Source organism: Hipposideros armiger, unplaced genomic scaffold (assembly GCF_001890085.2).
Source record: "Hipposideros armiger isolate ML-2016 unplaced genomic scaffold, ASM189008v1 scaffold_39, whole genome shotgun sequence".
Classification (NCBI taxonomy): Eukaryota; Metazoa; Chordata; class Mammalia; order Chiroptera; family Hipposideridae; genus Hipposideros; species Hipposideros armiger.
The window spans coordinates 4,690,887-4,711,129 of record NW_017731389.1 but is presented as its reverse complement, the minus strand read 5'-3'; the positions used below and the strand labels follow the sequence as shown (position 1 = coordinate 4,711,129).

At 42.2% G+C, this 20,243-nt stretch overlaps 1 protein-coding gene across 10 annotated transcripts in view; it reads right to left on the bottom strand.

Moving 5' to 3' along the window:
* Positions 1 to 20,243, bottom strand: part of FAM13C (family with sequence similarity 13 member C) — a 123,429-nt gene that overhangs the window by 39,479 nt on the left and 63,707 nt on the right. For all 10 annotated transcript variants that reach the window (XM_019638407.1, XM_019638405.1, XM_019638410.1 and 7 more), the window contains one exon: positions 11,897 to 11,960. In XM_019638407.1, the coding sequence (XP_019493952.1) occupies positions 11,897 to 11,960 (64 nt within the window). The remainder of the gene's footprint in view (positions 1 to 11,896; positions 11,961 to 20,243) is intronic.

Sequence of the window (20,243 nt, the reverse complement as noted above, 5' to 3'; positions counted from 1 at the left end):
GCGCGTGTGTGTGTGTGTGTGTGTGTGTGTGTGTGTGCGCGCGCGCGCGCACGCCTGTGTATCTTCTGAAGTTACTTCTCTCACACGGAATGTTTGCAGCTTTTATCAAGAACAGAGCAGAGGGAGTGAAGGAGATGACCTTGGTCACTTAGTGTGACCCAGCCACTGAGGGAGAAGCAATTTATCTTTCATAGCTCCCAGCAAAACCTTCCCACCACCTCCCTTCATTCCTCATTTTAAATTTCTCCCATGGTTCTTAATAAGACCAAAGTCATCCAGACTGACGCACATAGCCTGCCATGATGCAGATACCCAGCAAATTAATTCCCCCGACCAGGTGAAAGTGAGTCATGTCTGAGTCCCTGGCGGGGCTCCACTCCCCTGCAAAGGGAAAGCTCTGCAAGCCTCAGCAGCTCCTCCACCCACCAGGCTCCTGGCAGGGGTGGCTACCTGGAGGGAAGCCATTGGTCCTTTCCCTGCTGTGGACCCTCCAACATACACACACACTCACTCCTATTCACATCCTACCCCCACATAGCCCATTCCCCACACATCCTCCTATCTAGCTGCCACACCCTCACACCCTATTCCACACATACCCCTTCTCCCTACCCTATACATACTTCTAGCCACTGTCCTCCACACCCTCGTGCCCATCCCCCGTATTTTCATACTCTACTCCACATGCACACTGACTCCCAAATACTCCCGCCTCCATCCCATATATACACTCATTCTCCTCACACTCATCCCTTCCATCCCCTACAAACATACAAATGCCTTACCTTCCACACTCTCCCACACCCTACCTACTGCACACCCTCATACCCAACTCCCACTCTCACATGCTATTTCACACACACACACACACACACACACACACACACACACACACACCCCTCTACACCCCTCACACACATTCATACCTTGTCTCACATAAACGCCTATCCCCAACATCTCCTCACACCCCAACCCTTTCCTGCACACAATACCCACTCCCACATACATAGCCTCATTCATTCTGTTGGTGTGAGTAAATATGAACCTACAGCAGTGTTAAAGCTACTTTCTTGAGGCATATCTTAATCTATTGTCTCTTGGCCATTTTGAGAGGGCCAGGTGCCTAAAGCAGGCTCAGGGTCCCTTCTCTGAAAGCTGAGATGGGGCGAGATCTGTGCTCAAGGGCTCCTGCCTGAGAGCCCACAGCTCGGAAGAAGCATCTACCTGAGACCAGGCCATGTTTTACTGCTTCCTCCTCCTTTCTGGGATGTTTTCCCAGCAGCTGAGTGTGGAAACAAGATCCCAAGGTTGTTGATCGGAGGTGCAGAAGGCGCAAAGGCATCAAGTTTCTAGGAATGAAACATCTGGGAGGCAAAAAGAACAATTCTAGGCAAGCTTCCTACTGGAGGACCCTGGAAATCAGAATGACTTCTTAAAAAGAGCAAACCTATTCAAAAAATTAAAAAAACAATGCCATGATAATGTAAAATGGTGTAGCAACTACAAAAGAACAGTATGGTGGTTCCTCAAAAAATTAAAACTAGAACTATCACATGATCTGGCACTGCCACTCTGGGTATATACCCCAAAAGAATTAAAAGCAGGCATTCGAACAGATACTTGTACACGCATATTTATAGCAACATTATTCACAACACCCAAGAGATACATTATGGGCTGAACTGTGTCTCCCTCAAATTAATATGTTCAAGCCTAACCGCCCAGTTTGCCTGTATTTGGAAACGGGGCCTGTAAAGTGGTAACTAAGGTAAAATGAAGTTATAAGGGTCCAGTGTGATTGGTGTCCTTATAAGAAGAGAGATAGAGACACATGGGATGCACTCACAGAGGAAAGGCCATGTTAGGACACAGTGAGAAGGTGGCCATCCACCAGCCAAGGAGAGAGGCCTCAGGAGAAATCAACTCTACCAGCACCTTGATCTTGGACTTCCAGCCTCCAGAACTGTGATAAAATAAACATCTGTTGCTCAAACCACCCAGCCTGTGCTATTTTGTTATGGCAGCCCTAATACAGTATTAGTGGACTAATACAAATTGGAAGTAACCCAAGTGTTCATCAGCAGATGAACTGATAACACAATGTGGTTATATATACAATGGGCTATTATTTAGCCTTGAAAAGAAAATTCTGACATGCTTCAACATACATGAACCTCAAGGACATTATGTGAAGTAAAATAAGAGTCACAAAAGACAAATATCTAGAGTAGTAAAATTCATAGAGATGGAAAGTAGATGGTGGTTGCCAGAGGCTGGTAGGGCGGAGAGGACGAGGGAAAGAGAGTTAGTGTTTAATGAGCACAGTATCAGATTGGAAAGATATTGAATAAAGTTCTGGGGATGGATGGTGGTGATGGTTGCACAACAATGTAAATTACTTAATACCATTGAACTGTATACTTAAAAATGGGTAAGTGGTAAATTATATATATATATAAAATACACAAACATATAGTATTATATATATGATTTATAATATAAAATATATATAATATATAAATATATATTACATATAGTTTATCACAACTTAAAAATATTTTTTATAAAATACATTTAAAAAAATTTTTTTTTTATAAAATAAAAGAGAGAGAGAGAGAGAGAAAGGAAGGGAGAGAGGGAGGGAGGGAGAAAGGCAGTCAGTTCCTCCTACATTTAGAGGAAGGACGCGGAGCCAGCCACCTCTCATAAGCTCTGTTTGCTCTTGTATAGTCTACAAAGCAGAAGAGGACACACATGGCCTTGACATAGAACAAGAAGGCCTGGCAGCTCTGCTACATACTATATGCACCTGACTTTGGTCCAGCATCTTGGCTATTCTAAGCCTTAATTTCTTCATTCATAAGAAGAGGCAATAATAGCAGTGACAATGGCACCCGCTCTAAGAATTAAATGAGGGCAGGCCTGAAAAGCACTTTGTACAGCACCGATATGCGGCAAACACTCAAAGACTGGATGTTGTGATTGCTGTGAGTATCTCCAAACCCCAGAGGCTGCTGGGACGGGCTCTAGTCATGTGGGAGGCCAAACTCTACACCAGCTCTGAGGCCTTGACTCATCCCTTTACCTCCCAGGGCCTCACTCTCTGCATCTACCTAGTACAGACCTGAGACTAGAGAACTTCTAAGTCTCCTTCCAAATTTAAAGGAGAGGAGAGCAAACACACAAGCATCCTGAAGATGGTCCAGAGTCTGGTACGGGGTGGACAGTTCCACAGTGTTTGTGGAATTGAACTAAGTATTCATGCAATGCAAATAAACAGCAAATAACTCTCTGCATAGGAGTATGTCACTTCACATTAAGAGTCCTCTGAACTCCCACAGGGAGTGAGGTATAATGTTGAGACCCAATTATTGCTAAAAGTAATAATACGGTTGTTTTCATCCATCTTCCGCTCCCAGCTTCTTCTCCCTCACTTGTACTCACACTGAAGCAGAAACAACACTTAGCATTAAAGAAGATCGGTTTGCCTGGTTGGTTTATTCCTCTCTGAGTAAGCTTAAAGAAAACAGGAGAGAGAAGATGAAGGTCTTGAGGGACAAGAATATACAATGGCAGTCATTTTATAGTTGCCTCCTGTTCTACCATCTCCACGTAGAAGGTTAAATATAAACTGCTATAAATTGAGGACAAGAAGGCAGAATGGAAGACACTCTGCCAACCAGCTGTCATCAGCTACCTTCTTTTCTCACGCCAAACTGACCCATGACCTGAGGACAACCTGCTGTTTCTCAACACACAAACAGAGGGTGGGGACCTGGACACCCTCCGTGGAGTGGGCTCGTAAAGAAATATCTCTTTTAACAACTAGGGATCCCAGGATAGGGGGCTTTACCTATGAGTAATGTATGCCACTGTCACATATACGTCCTTCCAGTGGGTGATGGAACTCATCCAGCCTGGCCCATCAGGGCTAAGCCCTGAAGAGCCACCCCTGAGAAGACCCATGGACAGCCTGTACTACACACGCAAAGGTCATGCCCCCACGCGGATGTCATACCACACACATCACTCTCAGGCTCTGGTAGCTTTCAGAGCACAGAGCTGCACTAGGCTCTGGAGGATGAGACTGATGTCAGCCCCTTCCTCCTGGGACTTAAGAGTCTAATGGAGAGACAGCTCATAAACAAGCAAACATATCAAACAATAATGACAGTTATAACTGTCATAGGTCTGTGGAGAAAGAAACGGCGAGCCAGAGCCCGGGGGGTGAGAGCACACAGCTGTTTCACTGTCCAGTCACGCCTGACTTAGTGACTTTTAGTGAGGGAACATGACTTTCCCTACAGAAAAACAAAGGGCAGTAATTTCCCGTGGTCATCATGCTACCTCAATTCAGCCCTTCTCTCACTGCTTCCTGGGAGCTGCCCCAGCCCATCCCCTGGGGGCCAGCCTGCTGGTGCTTTTCTTGGTTTATAGGCAGTCTCCCTGAATGGGTCTCTAGGATCTGCAGGAAAATTGAGGAAAAGCTGATGAATCCTCTAAAGAATAGCAACTTCCTCTGCTTCCCCAACTCTCCCATCTGGTTATGCAAGAAGCCAGAGAGAAGTCCATGGAACCTAGGTGTGGTTTTCTAAAAGCTAATTCTTCTCTTTTACATAATGGAAAATATGCTGCTTCTTTTAGAAAATACTCCACTCGTTTTCTGTCCTCTACAATTACCAGGTCCCACTTTAGTTGGGTTGGAATGGAACACCCAACTAAACGCCCACACAGGCTGGATGGTTAAATACTATTTTAGGGTGTCTTGGTCTGCAATTCACCAGGTGCAGAGTGGGGACAGCTTACTTTTAATTTCTATGAAGAGGTTTAATGGCCCTCTCTCATCCCTTTATCTATTCTAAAACTGAATATAGGTTCTCTGCAGTGATATGAAGCAAGCACAAATTGGAAAGCTGCTCAAAACTTGGGATATAACTCAGTCCCTGAGCATCTCTATTTCTACTTGCCGCTCTTCTTCCCTGAGTTTTCATGTTTCCTGTGTATACAGTGTGTGTGAGTGTGTGTGTGTGCGTGCGCGTGCGCGCGCAGACACTCACACACACACTACCTTTGCTTTCCATCTGCTCCCTGCGCCCATCTCCCCAGGCTTGATTCAGCTGTAGTTGCTTCAAGGTCAAATTTCCATCAAATTCTTGAGCCAGTTCCGATTACCTCATCTAAACCGGCCCCTTCCCCCCAACTTCTCTGTTACCACCTTGTTTATTTCCTTTCTAACACTCACTATAATATGCAATTTTATTTGTGTACTTGCTTATTGGCTCTTTCCAGCTCCAGAAGGGCTGGAACCATGCCTCCATTGTTCACTGCTGGACCTAGCACAATGAGAACAGGAGGCAACCAATAGAGACTGCCATTGTGTATTAGTTTTGTTTTCCTGGACCCTTTAGGCAGCACCCAATGTCAACCCTCCACCCCNCACCCCCACCCCGCCTCCGCTGCCCTGGTTCAGAAACTTGACAACGCTTAGGAATCACTGGGAAGTTTGATAAAGATGTGCACTCCCAGGCAGGGATCTCTCCAGAGACTCACATTCTGTGGTCCAGGATAGGGCCATTTAGATGCAGGAAGTCCAAGGTCCACACTTTGAGAAATATTTCCCTATCCTCTAGGGCCTTGACTCACCCTAAATGCTGCCTTGCTTGCTTGCTTAGCTCCAATTGTCCCAGGGGCAATAGCTTTTCCCTGACCCCCAGCTCTCTGGCACCCTCATTAGCCTCCTGCCCTGACCTCCCCTTCAATGCTGGACCCCTGCACCAGGAAATATGAAGTATGAAGTGCTCAGAAGCAAGGCAGTGTTGCCTCCTCACCTGCTGCAGCTGTACTCTGGATACTATTGCCAAAAGAAGTAGGACTTCTTCCAGTGGTGATGACTACAAGAAAATGCCAAATTCACATGCCCCTAGGGACAGTGGGCTTTTGGCTAACCCTTATGGTGCCCGTGTTGTCTATGCCCCAGCATGCTTTACATCCAAGTCAAACTAAAGGATGACACACCTCAGCCCAGCCCACCTCAGCTTCCTGTGTTTGGGATGGTCAGCCTTTACTAGCCAGCAACACCCAACAGAGAAACTCAGTGTAAGAGAACAAACTGTTCACTTCAAGTAGCCCTCTGTTGACAAGAAGATCAGGGTCCTGTTCTTGTGCTAGCAGCCTTTTTAAACAAGGACAATACCAGCACAACACACTATAACCAAACCCAAATTTCTTTCCAGCCAGACAGTTTCAACCCGGGAAGAGGGAGTCCTGTACTTAGTTTTACCTCATTGTGATATCCTCATTATGCTCACTTTATTAAATAAACAATAAAAACAAGATGTTTGAGAGAGCATAGTTTTATAAACTCACATTTTAATTCAGGACTGAGCCCTTCTAGATAACACATTGATTTTCTGAAAAAGAATGTATCTCATTTTGAACTCATAGAATGAAGTTTAATAGGTTCTCTGGACTTTCTAATACTTAAACTATCCAAAAGCACAGGTGTCAAAATGGACAAATCCTTTTTTTCCCAGAACACCAATTGTATCCCACAGGCTAAGCCCACAAATGCAATCTATGTTGTAGCCCGTGTAGTTATTATTTGTGTCTACTTAAGTTCGAATTTCTTTTAGCCCTGATAAATATTCTGCTTAAAAACTACACTCAGTAAGATGTATACACAGTATTGGGCCCACTGGGGTTTTTAATCCCAAATCTACCATTGGCTCCTTCTGAGTCTATGGGCAAGCCATCCAATTATCATGGCCCACAGGCCCTTTTCTTTTCTGAGGAGACTACTTTAATTTCTAAACTTCAATGAATATTAGAAAGCAATAACAATCCCACTGGATATCATAAAATCACATGCCATATGAAAGAATTACCTATCTAAGTCTCTAAAGATGGCCGTTCATATTAGAAGGCATTAGCCATTTTCTCAAATACTAATATTTTGTTAGGAAACAAGAAAATTAAGCTTTTGCTTGCCTTAAAATATAAGTTTTATAGCCCTAGGTAAACAACAATGTCCTAAAAATGGCAAAAGATACCAACACTAGCAAGGCAGACTTTAGGATATTGAGTTGATATGTGTCACTATAAATCCCTGGAAAGTGGGGGTGACAAATTTAATTCTTCTCCTGCAGACCCCAGTACCAAACCTGGAATTGGGTATATATTTGCTTCTCAAGAAATACTGTTGAAAAAAAAATTTACTCCTTAGAAAAGAATATCCAAAAGTCAGTTTTCATGCAAAATTTTGGTCTAGGACCAGCAGAAATATATATTTTTTTAAGTTAAAAGGGTGGAGGGAGCAGACTATATTATGAAAGCTGTCAGCTTTATATTTTGCCAAGTGAGAACATATGGGAAAATAAACAAATTTTAAAAAAAAGCCTCCCCATCATTTTATTACAAAATAAAAATTTTAAGAATAATCTCTAAATTAAAGAGTTGTTCACAGATGTTAGCCTCATGGAAAACTAACCACATTGTTCTTATTTTTCCCCTTTAGCTACAACACAGGCCGACACCTGGGAGCCACTGAACTAGATACAGCCTCTTTCAGCCTTCTACAAGAGATCAGGAAAATAGTAATGTGAAGAGGATTAAATGAAAGCATGCATGACAAGGAAAAGGATCGAGATGTCATACCAGAAGAAAAAGCAGGAGCCAATGGGACAAAGCCGCAGTGGAGTGTGAGAGATGGGGAAGGGTGGTAGGCGAAAGGCAAACACAGGTGGGTCAGCTCTGGTAAGTCTTGCCACAACTTCTCTGCTCAGTCCAACACCTCTCAAATTTCTCCAAGTTAATTCTCAGACAAGGAAGAATATGAACAGCTGCTGGCATGGCTTCTGCGTTTTCTGCCAGCATCCACTCTAAGGACTCTCTGGAGGATGAGGACTACGGACCTGATTCCCCTGGAAACAAGAAGCCAGACTGGATAGCTGCCTCTGAATGACAGTGCAGAATAAACCAGGCCTGGAAACTGCTCAGAGTTTCTATGCTCTGCAGTTCATTCAACTGGGAATTAAAACCAGGGTTCACACCATCACTATGTTGGCCAAACTGACAGTGAGAAGAAAACTTGGCTAAATCTAAATGAATCATAGGACACCATTCCAGCTTCCAGCTGAGGAAGAACTATCAGTAGGGAGGCAAGGTCACATTATCTCAGTCCAGAAAAATGCCAAATGGTGCCTGGCAGTGGTCCAGCACACAGGAAAATTACTTTGGCTATTGTGCTTCCAGAAACCAGTATTATGCAGCCCAGCATCCATTTACCCATCTTCTGATAATATCCCTCCCAGGTCCAAAGTCAGAAGTACGGTCTACGTTTAGCCAATCAGCTTATTCCAAATCCCAAGGTCATAGTGACTGGGTTAAGAATGGGCTACATGCCCCAAAGCAAATAAATGAAACTCACATATAGAACTTTTCAGAGGTCGACAGGACTTTTTCCATGGTGTGAGAGGCAAAATCCTAAAGATAGCCCCCAAGATTCTTATACCCAGGTTATTCAAACATTAATCCAGGCACTGCTGTGAAGGGATTCTGCAGATGTAATTAAAGTCCTAACTCAATTGACCAAGAATACAGAGACAATCTGGGTGGGCCTGACCCAATAAGGTGAGCCCTTTAAAGGCAGAGTTTCTTCCAGCTGGTGGCAAAAGACAACATCAGAGAGATTCAGAGCACAGATGGATTCAGTGTCGCTGGCTCAAGGATGAAGGAATCCATGTAAAGAGGAATGCAGGCAGCCTCTAGAAGCTGCAAGCTGCCCCAACCTGATGACCAGCAAGGAAACGGAGGTCATAGTTCTACAATCGCAAGGAAGTAAATTCAGACAACCTAAATAAGCTTGGACATGGAGTCTTCTCCAAAATCATGAGTCCTTGGTAGCCAATGCCTTCCTTTCACTTTTGTGAGACCTTGAACAGAACATGCAATTGAGACCACCCAAATTTATGACCTACATAAACTGTGAGCTGATAAATGAGTGTTTGAAGCTTCTATGCTTTTGGTAATTTCTTACACAGTAATAGAAAACTAATAGGCACTGGAATTGCTAGCTATAAGAATAATGTTCCCTAGAGAGTAGTTGACCTAAAGATAAAGTCCATATAGGAAGGCAGAGTCAAGAGATGGAAAGAGGTGGCTTTTATATGACAAGTCTTTAATCCCTGGATCTAGTCATGCATGGAGCCTACCCTGATTCTAAAGTTTCAGCTGTGTGACTCAACAAATCCTGTTATTATTAAAGCCAGGTTGAATTGACTTTCATTCACAAGGGAAAAAATCCCTGATGCTTGGGGGAAAAAAAAGAGTCCTCAAATCAATCCTGAATTAAGGCCCAACCCTATAGACTGGGTTTGCATTTCAACAGGAAAATACAGCTGCCTATTCCTACAGAAAAAATGCCATTCAGCAACTCTGGAGTACCAAAGAACTGAGAAGGATTCTTGCAAGACCATTTTTTTCAAAATTAAAACAATTTTGAGGGAGAAATACATCTCAAACAAAACAGTAAGTGTGATAATGGCTTTCTGCCCAAATATCTTCGTGCTAAAACTATGGATGGTAATAAAGACAAACAAATCCTTCACATATAGACACATGCATAGACACAGGCATATAGGCTCAAAAAGGGGCACTGTAGCTATGCAAATTGGTATACTTTTAATAAAATTAAAGTATTAAAGAATTCCTCATAGATTTTAAAGAGGAAGGTATCTGTAATGTTAAGTGTAATGTTAAGCTATTTTGACTAGTATAATTCAATGAAGAAAGGGTAACAGTAGCATGTGAAGGAAAGATGAATTTTTCCTATTGATTTTAGGTAGATAATCTTTTTTATAGCCAGCTAAATAAACAGATGTCCCTTTTATAGAAGAAGAACTGTGACTACAAACTCAAGGTTTAACTTCTTGTTACTGATAGTAGGTGATTATTGAGCATTGGTTGCATGCTAATAATTTATTGCTTTTGTTTCCTATAACATAGACCTTCCTGAAAATTCCAATGGCATTCCTAAGGGTTTTGTTCCTTTATGGCAGAATCTCAGTCAGAGCGTAGCATAGCACAAGATTAAATCCAATCTCACGTTGAACATCTTCCTCTGGTTCTTGACACCAACTGATTAAGTGATACCACACACAGATCTGAAAATGCCTGTTATTTTTGGTAAAGTCAAAACAACCATAGGGGTGGGACACATCTCTAGGATGTCCTGTAGGGTCAACTGACACCTAAAATGCATAACCTTGGACCCACTCATGCTGTCCTGTTGAAGCTTTTTCTCTGGCCCCAAAATTTTAGTCACAACAGACATTTCACGAAAGGATGTGGATTGGCACATACAATTTACCGCGATTGGAACAAACCACTTTGAACACACACTCATTATCATCAGCCTATCTGGATCAGCAGCACCCGCTTTTCGTGGAAAAGTGCACATTTACAATACGGCACTACCTGCTCTTTTGGACGCACGTCTCCATTCAGCGCTCTTGCACCCATGTTATCCCAGAGCAGTGAGCTAGCTAGCACATATCATGTAATTTGCAAATACAATTTAGTGAAAGAATACAGAAAAGCAGATTTTCAAATTGAGCTTTTTGCGACTGTGATTTGAAAATGCTCAAGTAATGTCATGGGTTTCCAGCTCACGAATCAGAGTTTCTCCCAAATATCTGAAACCTATCACATGCTGACTCTTTCAGTCACCTCATTTTTCTAGTCGCTTATGTCAAAACAAATCCATGCTTCTTTACAACTAGCACCTTACTTGTTCACAGTGGGCCAAACAGCTGTGTTCATTGGTCCAGGCTCCTGCCTCTTTTCTCCTAAATTCTTTTTTCACTCTTGTTGACATGAGTGAGATTGTGGAATCTGAAGGCTGTTTCTATGCACCACATAATAACAAACAGTGTTCTGTGTTATCTTTAGGACATTTTCCGCAACTTTAGCTATTTGTTTAACTTGATTTAGTCAGGCAGCTGGTTTACCTTTGGCTATTCATTTCTGCCAAATTGTACAGTAAAAAAGTAAATCACTTAAATTCAGTTAGTTACCTTTTTTTGAAAGGAGAAGAGAAATGCATCTTAAAATGACAAACAATTTGCCTAAAGCCTATCATTTCTCTTCCTGGCATCTGAGTACCAAGCCTTTTCATTCTTTTTGCTACAATATTAATCAGATATACCACCCACTGCTCCTTAATTATACAATGAGGACATGAGAAACTAGGCAGAGTGTTCCAAAGCAATGTCTTAAACCAAGGCATTCGTAACAGCGATCCTAATTGTATTACATTGATTTCCAACAGAATTAAATTACATACTTCAAAGAAAACCTAGAACAAGCTTATTAACATTATGATGTCCAGTTCAGTGGGAAACCATTGGGATTGGAAAATATGGCTTCAATATCTGAAAGTATACTAAGGTCACATTGGAAACAGCACACTATATCATACTTCATGGATAAATAGTAAGCATGATTATATAAGCATATATGTGAAAGCTGAGAGAGAGAGAGAGAGAGAGAGAGAGAGAGAGAGAGAGAGAGAGAGAATAAAATTAAGAGAAAGTTTTACAACTGTCATAGCCATGGTTATACAATCATGAAGTAAGGTTGAAAAGAGTATAATGAAATGACTGCTGGACTTGATTTAGGTCCAAGACATAGGAAGCAGTCTCACAAATAATATTTTACATGCATTTGCTCCAAAGTGAGGAGAAACATTACCCAAAGAACTATAAGGAAAACAAGTTCACTTAAGGGCAAAAATACTTAAAAGTTTTAACCAGAAAGAATTCCTAGTACTAAGAAAAAGAATAATAAATTTCATGATGGACTAATTCATGTTCATACAACCAGCAAGGATTGCACCTACCTCATTTGAATCCTGCTGAGTTTCAAAAGCATCCTTTGGCAAAATGGCAGCCCTCTGGTCTAGTCTATAAAATACAAAGAAAAATTATTTCAATTTAAAAGAATCCTTTCAACAATGCACATTTGAAGTTGGTGGCTACAGATCTGGCTGTACCCCTGCTAAAAACCCTCAGTGGTAGCCCACTGCCCGTAGAATAAAATCCAGCTCCTTATAATGGTCTGCAACACGTTGCAGTGTTTAAATTCCGGGTCTGCAACACGTTGCAGTGTTTAAATTCCGCCGGGGTTCCTGGTCCCACCTCCTGTCATTCTCTCACCCTCGTCACCTACACTGCAGCCTTTCTGGCCTTCTGTCTGTTTCTTCAACACATAGTGCTGGTTCCCTGTTCAAACCTTCACACTTGCTGTCCCAGATAGCTCTTCTCCCAGATTTTCGTAGAGCTGACTCCTCTCAGCATGTAAGCCAGGCTCAGCTCCTCCAAACTAGAAGTAGCCCTTCCCTTCACTGTCTCTCACATGGTCCTTAGATTTTCTCCATAGTGCTTATCATTATCTGAAATTATATTGTTTATTTACCTTTCTACATTAAAATGTAAGCTCCAAGAAAACAGTGATTATACCCATGATCTACATTGCTAAATCCTCAGTAAAAATCAGCAATTTTTTCTTTCATTCCAAAAAAAAATTTTCTGAATGAATGAATGTGATCTGATACAGTGGTTACAAAATGATGCCATTTGTTCACTGAAGACCGCTTTTGGAATTTTCATCCTATCGCTTAACTAACACAATAAATGTTATAGCAATTGCTAGGTAACATGATGAAGCTGGCTTTTGCTACTATAGAGGTCCCAATGGAAGAAAAAGAACTTAGACAAATCTACTCCAAATCTTGTGGGGGTTTTTGTTGTTGTTTTGGGGTTTCTTTTAGTTTAAAAACAAACAAAAAATAACAAAATTCCACTACAGGCAGATGTTTAGCTCCAAATTATGATTCGTCAAATGTTATGGTCCAATGGCATGTATTACATAACATTCAAGTTTTTCTGCAGCAGTTTTCAGGCTATTATATAATAAAGATATTAAATTATAGTTATTATCCTTATTAAAAGGCCTGCTATCTTAATGAATAAAAGATTTAGTCAGTGTTAACTCATTTATAAAAAGACTTATTTTGGGACATAAGTATTTACAGTTATTATCTGCCTCAATTTGAGTCCTGAAGAAAGCATACATGTCCTTTGAATGGTCAACAAGATTAATGATTTCTAAAAGTCAAGATGCACATTGAGAAATGCCACAAGCCTCATTTCTTCAAAATATTCTCCAGCACACATAATTCTTTCAGTCCATAGGCATTGCTAACTGTGTAATTTATTTCTAATGAGAAAAGTAGGAGATGGCTAAACAAAATTGTGAAGGTCACATTGATACCTACCATCTCTACCCAAGCCAGCATGGCCCTCCTGGGTGTGAGAGAAGGCAAAGGGTCCCAAGCATGAGCTCACAGAGGATCATTCAAGTGAGAAAAGAAAGCAAGGAAGTGAGGAAGTAGACCTCTGGCTCACCCATCTTATGCCCATCAAGTCCCTGAGCCCCACACACAGTGGTTTCAGGGTTGCGGAAAATACAAAGTAGCTATTTCCTGCAAAATAGGGGGAACCCTCCTGGGGATAGGGATCAACTTGTCTTATCCAGTAACATCTAAAACTCTGAATGGCTCATAATTTCTTTGTAACCTTCAGCAGTTCTCAAATTGTGTTTCTATAGAGTTATGGTAGCACCATAAAAATGGAAGAGTGATGTTGTTTAATGGAAAGAGTATTTACCAGTTTTCAACCATAATTTCCTCTAGGTCTTTGGTGTCAGAAGATGGTAAAACAAATTCACAAGTAGCAAATATTAATGGAAGAAAGCAGGCAGAGACTTGTTTTAAAAATATAGTATATATTATTAAGATGCACAAAACAGCCTACAAGTAATATATTCACACAATCTTCCAGGAAAAACTACACATAATCTGCATAGATACATCCAGATCAAGTGGAAGAACAGTGGTCTAAGCATCAAAGTACTTGAATTCTCATCTGACTATCTCCTATGTGTATGGTACAGTGTTGGGGAGATAATAATCAACAAGCAGCATCTGTTCATTTAGGAGGTTTACAATCTAGTGAAATCTTAAGAAGAAGATAAAACCAATGAACCACCCAGCCTTGATGCTATTTCAGTAGGCCAAGGATCATCACACAGGAGCTGATATTAGAATGGTGGAGAGGAACTGAAGAGATAGAGGGGGATCAGAGAGGTATTTTCAAGGATAAAAGCAATCAAGAGGTCTTGGCTGTGGATTCAAAGTATGGAATGAAAGAGATAGAGTAATCAAAATGATTCCAAAGTCGTAGGCCTGTGTGACAAGAAAAATGACAGGTCGCTTTTCTAATGGAAATAGAAAAATAGGTACTTTTGGTGAGGAGAGGGAGGGAGTGGGCATAAAGAGAGGTAATTCATGAGTTTAGATTTAGATATTCAAAGCTTGAGGCAAGGCTGAAATAGGGAAGTGAAAATACCTGAGCGGGGCTCACCCCAGAACGGGGCACTCTACAGTGTGTTCATCAGAGCGAGAGTGTTGACCATAACACTGATGCACAGGTGTCACAGGTTCTGCATCGTTTTTTTCCCCTCATTGTGTAGCCAGAGCCTAGCACAGTGCCTGTCACACAGTACACACTCAGTACACGTCTTTCGGATGAATGGATAAATGAGAAGACAGGAGAAACCAGACCCAAGAACAACTTCCTGACCTACCACTTAGTAGGAATGTATACCTATGGGCAAGATATTAGCCTCTCCACGGTTCAGATTCCTCATCTGTGAAAGTATAGATAATAATAGCTACCTCATAGTCTCTTCATGATGTGAAGGACAGTTCATGAATAATGCTTATTACTTACTGTTAGCTATACTAAAAATAACATGCACTCTATAATCACATAAAAATATCATAATATAATTATACAATAAAGATAATTAATTGCACATATATTAATAATAATTGAAGCCTTATGAATAAATAAGCTGAAAGTGATAAATAAGCTGGAACATTGTTAACTCAGGGCCACTAAGCAGGTCTCTGAAAATGGTCCTGATAGGGTGCAGAAGAAAGAAAATGGACACACCACTAAGGAGGTAAAAAGCTAAACAGAATAGCACTCTAAATGCCCAACAGAAAGAAGTGAAAAGAAAGAAGAGTGCCAAGAAGAACCTAACAAGTCACCAGCCGTTACCACGCCAGGCTGGGACTGCGAGGCAGTTTACTTCATTTCATTTCATCCTCGTGGCACCTATCCGAGATTAGCCTTATGATAGCATTTAACCTATTAAGAGACCATTAGGGCAATTAAACAACTTTACCCACTCATTAAACAAATTTCAAGCCCCAACTCTGTTGCAGGTGCTATTATAGGTGTTGGGAATAAAACAGTGAATAAAACAAAGTCTCTGCCCTCTGGGAACTTAGATTCTTGTAGGAGAGGGACCTAAGGAAATAAACCCGTGACCTATGGTGCATCAGATGCTAAATAAGACAGAGAAAAAGAAAGAAAGGCAAGGAGAACAGGATGTGCAGGAGGACCGCCCAAGCTCGCTCACAAATTGTCATATCGAGACAATAAGAATGAAAGCATAGAAATAAAAGCTTACTGAATTGAAAACAATGAAGGTCATGGGAGAAGAGGAAACAGAAACGAAAGTTTCTCACTAGAGAAGTTTAGCAATGGAAAGAGAGCCAAAACAGTGGCTAGGTGTCTCAAATTCTCTTCTTTTTTAGTCTTTAAAGATGCTGCTTGAACCACTTACAATCCTGTTTGGAAGGAGGCCTAAGCACAAAAACCAGGTCACATTGAAGCATTCCCTCCAATTCTCTTGCCTCCCTTCACCCAAAACAATAATTGGAAATAGAACAAGCACATCCCTATCAAATGCAGGCTTCTGGAGAGGGCAACGATGCATAGGCCAGTCAAATCACTCTGCCAACCTCAATACAAGCCTGTCCCCTACCCCAGGCCCAGGCAATGGGAAATGCACCCTGGCTTCCTTACAGCCTAATTATGGCCACAGTATTGATCAGAGTGCAATGCCTTCAAACACCACCACCATCACCAACACCACCAACACCCAACCCTCCACCTTTATCACCAATCACCATCATACCACCCCCCCATCGCCACCATCACATCACCATCCCATTGCCACCACATCACTGCCACCGTGTCACTGCCACTGCCCGCCACCACCACTGCCACCACCATGATATAATTCAAAATAAAATCACTTCTCAAGAGAGAAACACAAAACTTAATTGGTTGCTGATTTGAAAGAGCTTCTTCCTGGATTCTGTAACTGCAAAATTATGGATAGCTGATTGAAGTGCAGCTTTTCTAAAATTTTTGGTGTTCCCACATTGCTGGAACCCTAACGCATGTGCTGAGCCAGCCTGTAGGGTCATCCTACAGTGGTTTTCCCCTGGGAGGTGGACTGACATTCAAAATAGCAGAATGAACAAAGCGTTAAAATATTTTTCTTGGCCTAAGAATAATGCGAAACCACAGATGTGATAATTTGTGAAGAAGCAGTATTTTAGTGTACGATTTTTTATTTATACCAACATTTCAACTATCCATAATTGAATTTGCAGATGAAAGCTTCCCATCTGCCTAACTGCTGCTTATGGAAGACATTTGTGAGTTATCTGACGCTTCCTCTCCCTCAAACCCAATAGCCAATTTATTACTAATCCTTCAATTTCTTATCCCAAATAACTTTTGAATTTGTCCTCTCCCTTCCACCTCCGCCACTACCACCTTAAGCTGAGACACCACGATCTATCTTCTGGACTGCCTCCCTGGCCTCCTTACTTCTCTCCTACCCTCTTGAAACCATCCCCACACAACAACCCTGTCACTACCTTTCTGCACACTGAACTTATAATAAAGACTAAAATTCTTAATGTAGCCTATGACACCCTGAAGGATTTAGCATCTGTCCACATCTTCAGCCTCAGTTCATATCACTCTCCCTCTCTGTGCATCTACTACACCGGCATTCTTTCAGTTCCTTGGACGTACCACGACCCTTTCCACCTCAGGCCTTCGATATGTGTTGTTTCTGTGCCCATTATGTTCTACCCTCTCCACTTCCTCTCCTAATTGACTCATCCGTCCTTTAGATACCATGTACCAGGCCAACCAGGTTCCCCTTTTATATGTCTTACTCTGTATGTTTTCTACATCAGCTGTGTAACATGTCTTAGTCCCTAACTGTGTATTCATATCATTCTTTGATTTGATCCCTTCTCATGGTGGTAAGTCCCATCTTGCTTAACATTTTATTCTAAGGCCAATCCTGGCATCTGGCATATAGTATAGACACTCGTATGTGCCAATTCTGGCATATGCCTGAGTGTGTGCAATGATTATGATAAAACTCATGCTCCCTCTTCCAACTGTAGCATGCTAGCAAGACTGGCACGTACATTTCTTCTCTAAGGAGACCTGCTAAAGATTAGCAAGGGTCTTTCCAACCCACATTGAGAAAACCTGGGCAGAAAGAGTAAAAGGAGAGCATCCAAAACACTTTCAGAGAGCTTCATATAGAGTCAGAACATTAAAGCTGAGCAGTGCCTACCATGGATCACAACTTACGAGTTCCAGAAATTCTACTGCATTAGATAGAACCTGTGTATTGGAAAGCAACACGGGATGCACCAATGTATACCCGGATGGCTGTCTGTTGGCTATACGACTGTGGTTTCCTGAAAGTCTTTTGAAAACAAAAGGTATCCCAAGAGGACAACCCCGAGCGAAACAGTCTTTATAAACAAACAATAGCTCTATATGCAGACCCAGACAAGATGCCAGTAAATTCCAGTAACAACCCTCAATACCAGTAAATATAAAGCTCCTTTCTCTAAGGCATCTAAGCTCTATTGAAGACATTCTCTTACTGGGTTTTCCCAAATTTCCATGCTAAAGGACCAAGGTTAAATATTGGGCAGCCAACTTCAAAGATAAAGAAACTGAGGCACAGAGTTTTAAATGACTCCCAAAGAGACCACGGACAGAAAACAGAACTATCATTAGAATTCAAGAGACGTTCATGAACTGACTTTCCAACCCAATGTACGTGCTTGTACAGGTCAATCAACTCCCATAGAGGAGACAAGGACATCATGGCTAGAGGCAGAATACTGATTCCTAATAACATGACCTCTAGAGCACAAGCCCCACCCCACTTCCCACCTTATACTTCTCTAAAGCTTAGAATCAACCAGTATTATTAAAAAGAGATTCCTGGGCTCCACCCTTACTGAATCAGCATTTCCAGAGAAGTGGACTAGTATCGTATATTTAACAAGCCCTCCAGGGGATTCCTGATTGGAAAACATTATCCTAAAGGTCCAGGCACAACATCCTGGGGGAAGAGCAGTGGCTAAAGGGCACAGGTGAGGGACTTGTGAGAGTACCAGAGTGATCTGGGCGTTTCTGGCCTGGCCTCCCAGGAGATGCATTTCAGAAGAGGGAAGGGCTGTGTCCCTGGAGACTCTATGAGAAACTCCCAACACAGGCAGCCAGCTGCACTGGAATAGATACTGCTCCTCACTTTGGTGGGCTGTAACAGAGCCCAGAAACAGCCAGAACCTCGCACTCCCAGAGAATGGGTGAGCACTGGGTCAGGCCCACAAGGCTAGCATCAGGACTGGAAGAGAGAAGGAGATGGACCAGTCACGTGTATGGCTAAAAACACCCTGTGAAACAAACGAAGAGTTTGGGAAGGGATATTGAGGACAGGCGATTTAGTGGGAGCTGAGGTCCTAATAATACATTTTGATTAATAATAATGGCAGCACCGGGTTTGCTGAGCAGGATACAAAGCACTTTGCTAGCATCATCTTGTTTACTCCATTCACTTAATAAATTATTATTAGACACCTACTCCGTGTGCCAGGCAGTGCTCAGCCCAGGAGGCAGAGTGGTTGTCGCAGATGCTTCAGCTTCGTGGACTGCTTCAGTTCTGCTCACTTGCATTATCCCTCCTAAAGCACCTGCCAAGTCTCTTCACTCTTTTGCCTCAAGGTTTTTGCCAGGCAGAGCTCTCTCTCTCAGCCTGGAAGTGTGGGCGAGGTACCTCCCCCGGAGGCAACGGAGAGGGGAGGTTGTGGATAAACACTGCAGCACCCAATTTTCTGAGGGATACATCTTAGAACATTTTATGTAGTTCCTCAGAGAAGCCCCAGGGGACTAATTCCAGTCACCAAGAGTGTTCAGTGACACACCTGCTGTCAGCTCTTCCTCCTTTTCTATTTCCCAGGGTCACCCCCCAAGTTAAGGCCTCCTATGAGGCTCTGCTTTCTGGAGGAATCTAACGTAAGAAAGTGAGCAATGTAACAAAGGAGACATTTGTGTCTCTCTGGAGCTTACAGTTCAGGACAGAAAAAAAAATAATACACATACAAAGATTTAGTTCAGGGACAGATGCAGTGAAGGGTACAGGGGACCACTAGTAATGGTGGGGGGGATGGGCTAGTCTGAATGACAAGTGAACATTTGATGAATATTAAATACGTATTCCACTGGGCACTGTGATAATACATCTGATACTTGGTCTTTCAAAACTTTAACCTTTAAAGCATGAATCAGGATGGCTCTAAAAACAAGGGAAATTAGGGGAAAAAAAGCACAGAGGACTTGCGTCGACATTAATATTAAACAAGCCTAAATGCTATGTGTTCTTAGTAAAGGTTTTCTTTCTCTCCCAAAAGGAAAGAGTGACAAGTCTTCTATCCTCATCTGTCCTATTCTTGCCATCTTCATTGCCACCATCACCTTCTGCATGGATGAAGCATCAGCCTCCAAGATGTCTTCCTATTTCCCGACAACACGCACTACCTAGAGTGGTCTTTTAAAGATGTAAATCTGCGCATGTCATTCACCTGTTTATAACCTCCCATGGCTTCTCTCTGTACTTGGACACAATCCGAAATCCATACTCTGGCTCCCAGGCCCTGTGCATCTGGCCGCTGCCAACCTTCCTGACATCATGACACATTCTCTCTGCAATTCACGGTACTCAGGCCTTACAGACCACTGTCTATGCCTTGAAAAAGCCAGCACCTCTGTACCTGCTATTCCTGGAGTACATATGCTAGTTAGGATTCTCATTATTTCGTTTTGAAACAAACAAGAAATGTTATATATCCCTTCAACACAAAGACTCATGTGGTCTTGGCGCAAGATGAATAAAACGTGGGTCAGTGTCGGTCTGAAGGGCAAGAGTGAGTTAGTGATCAG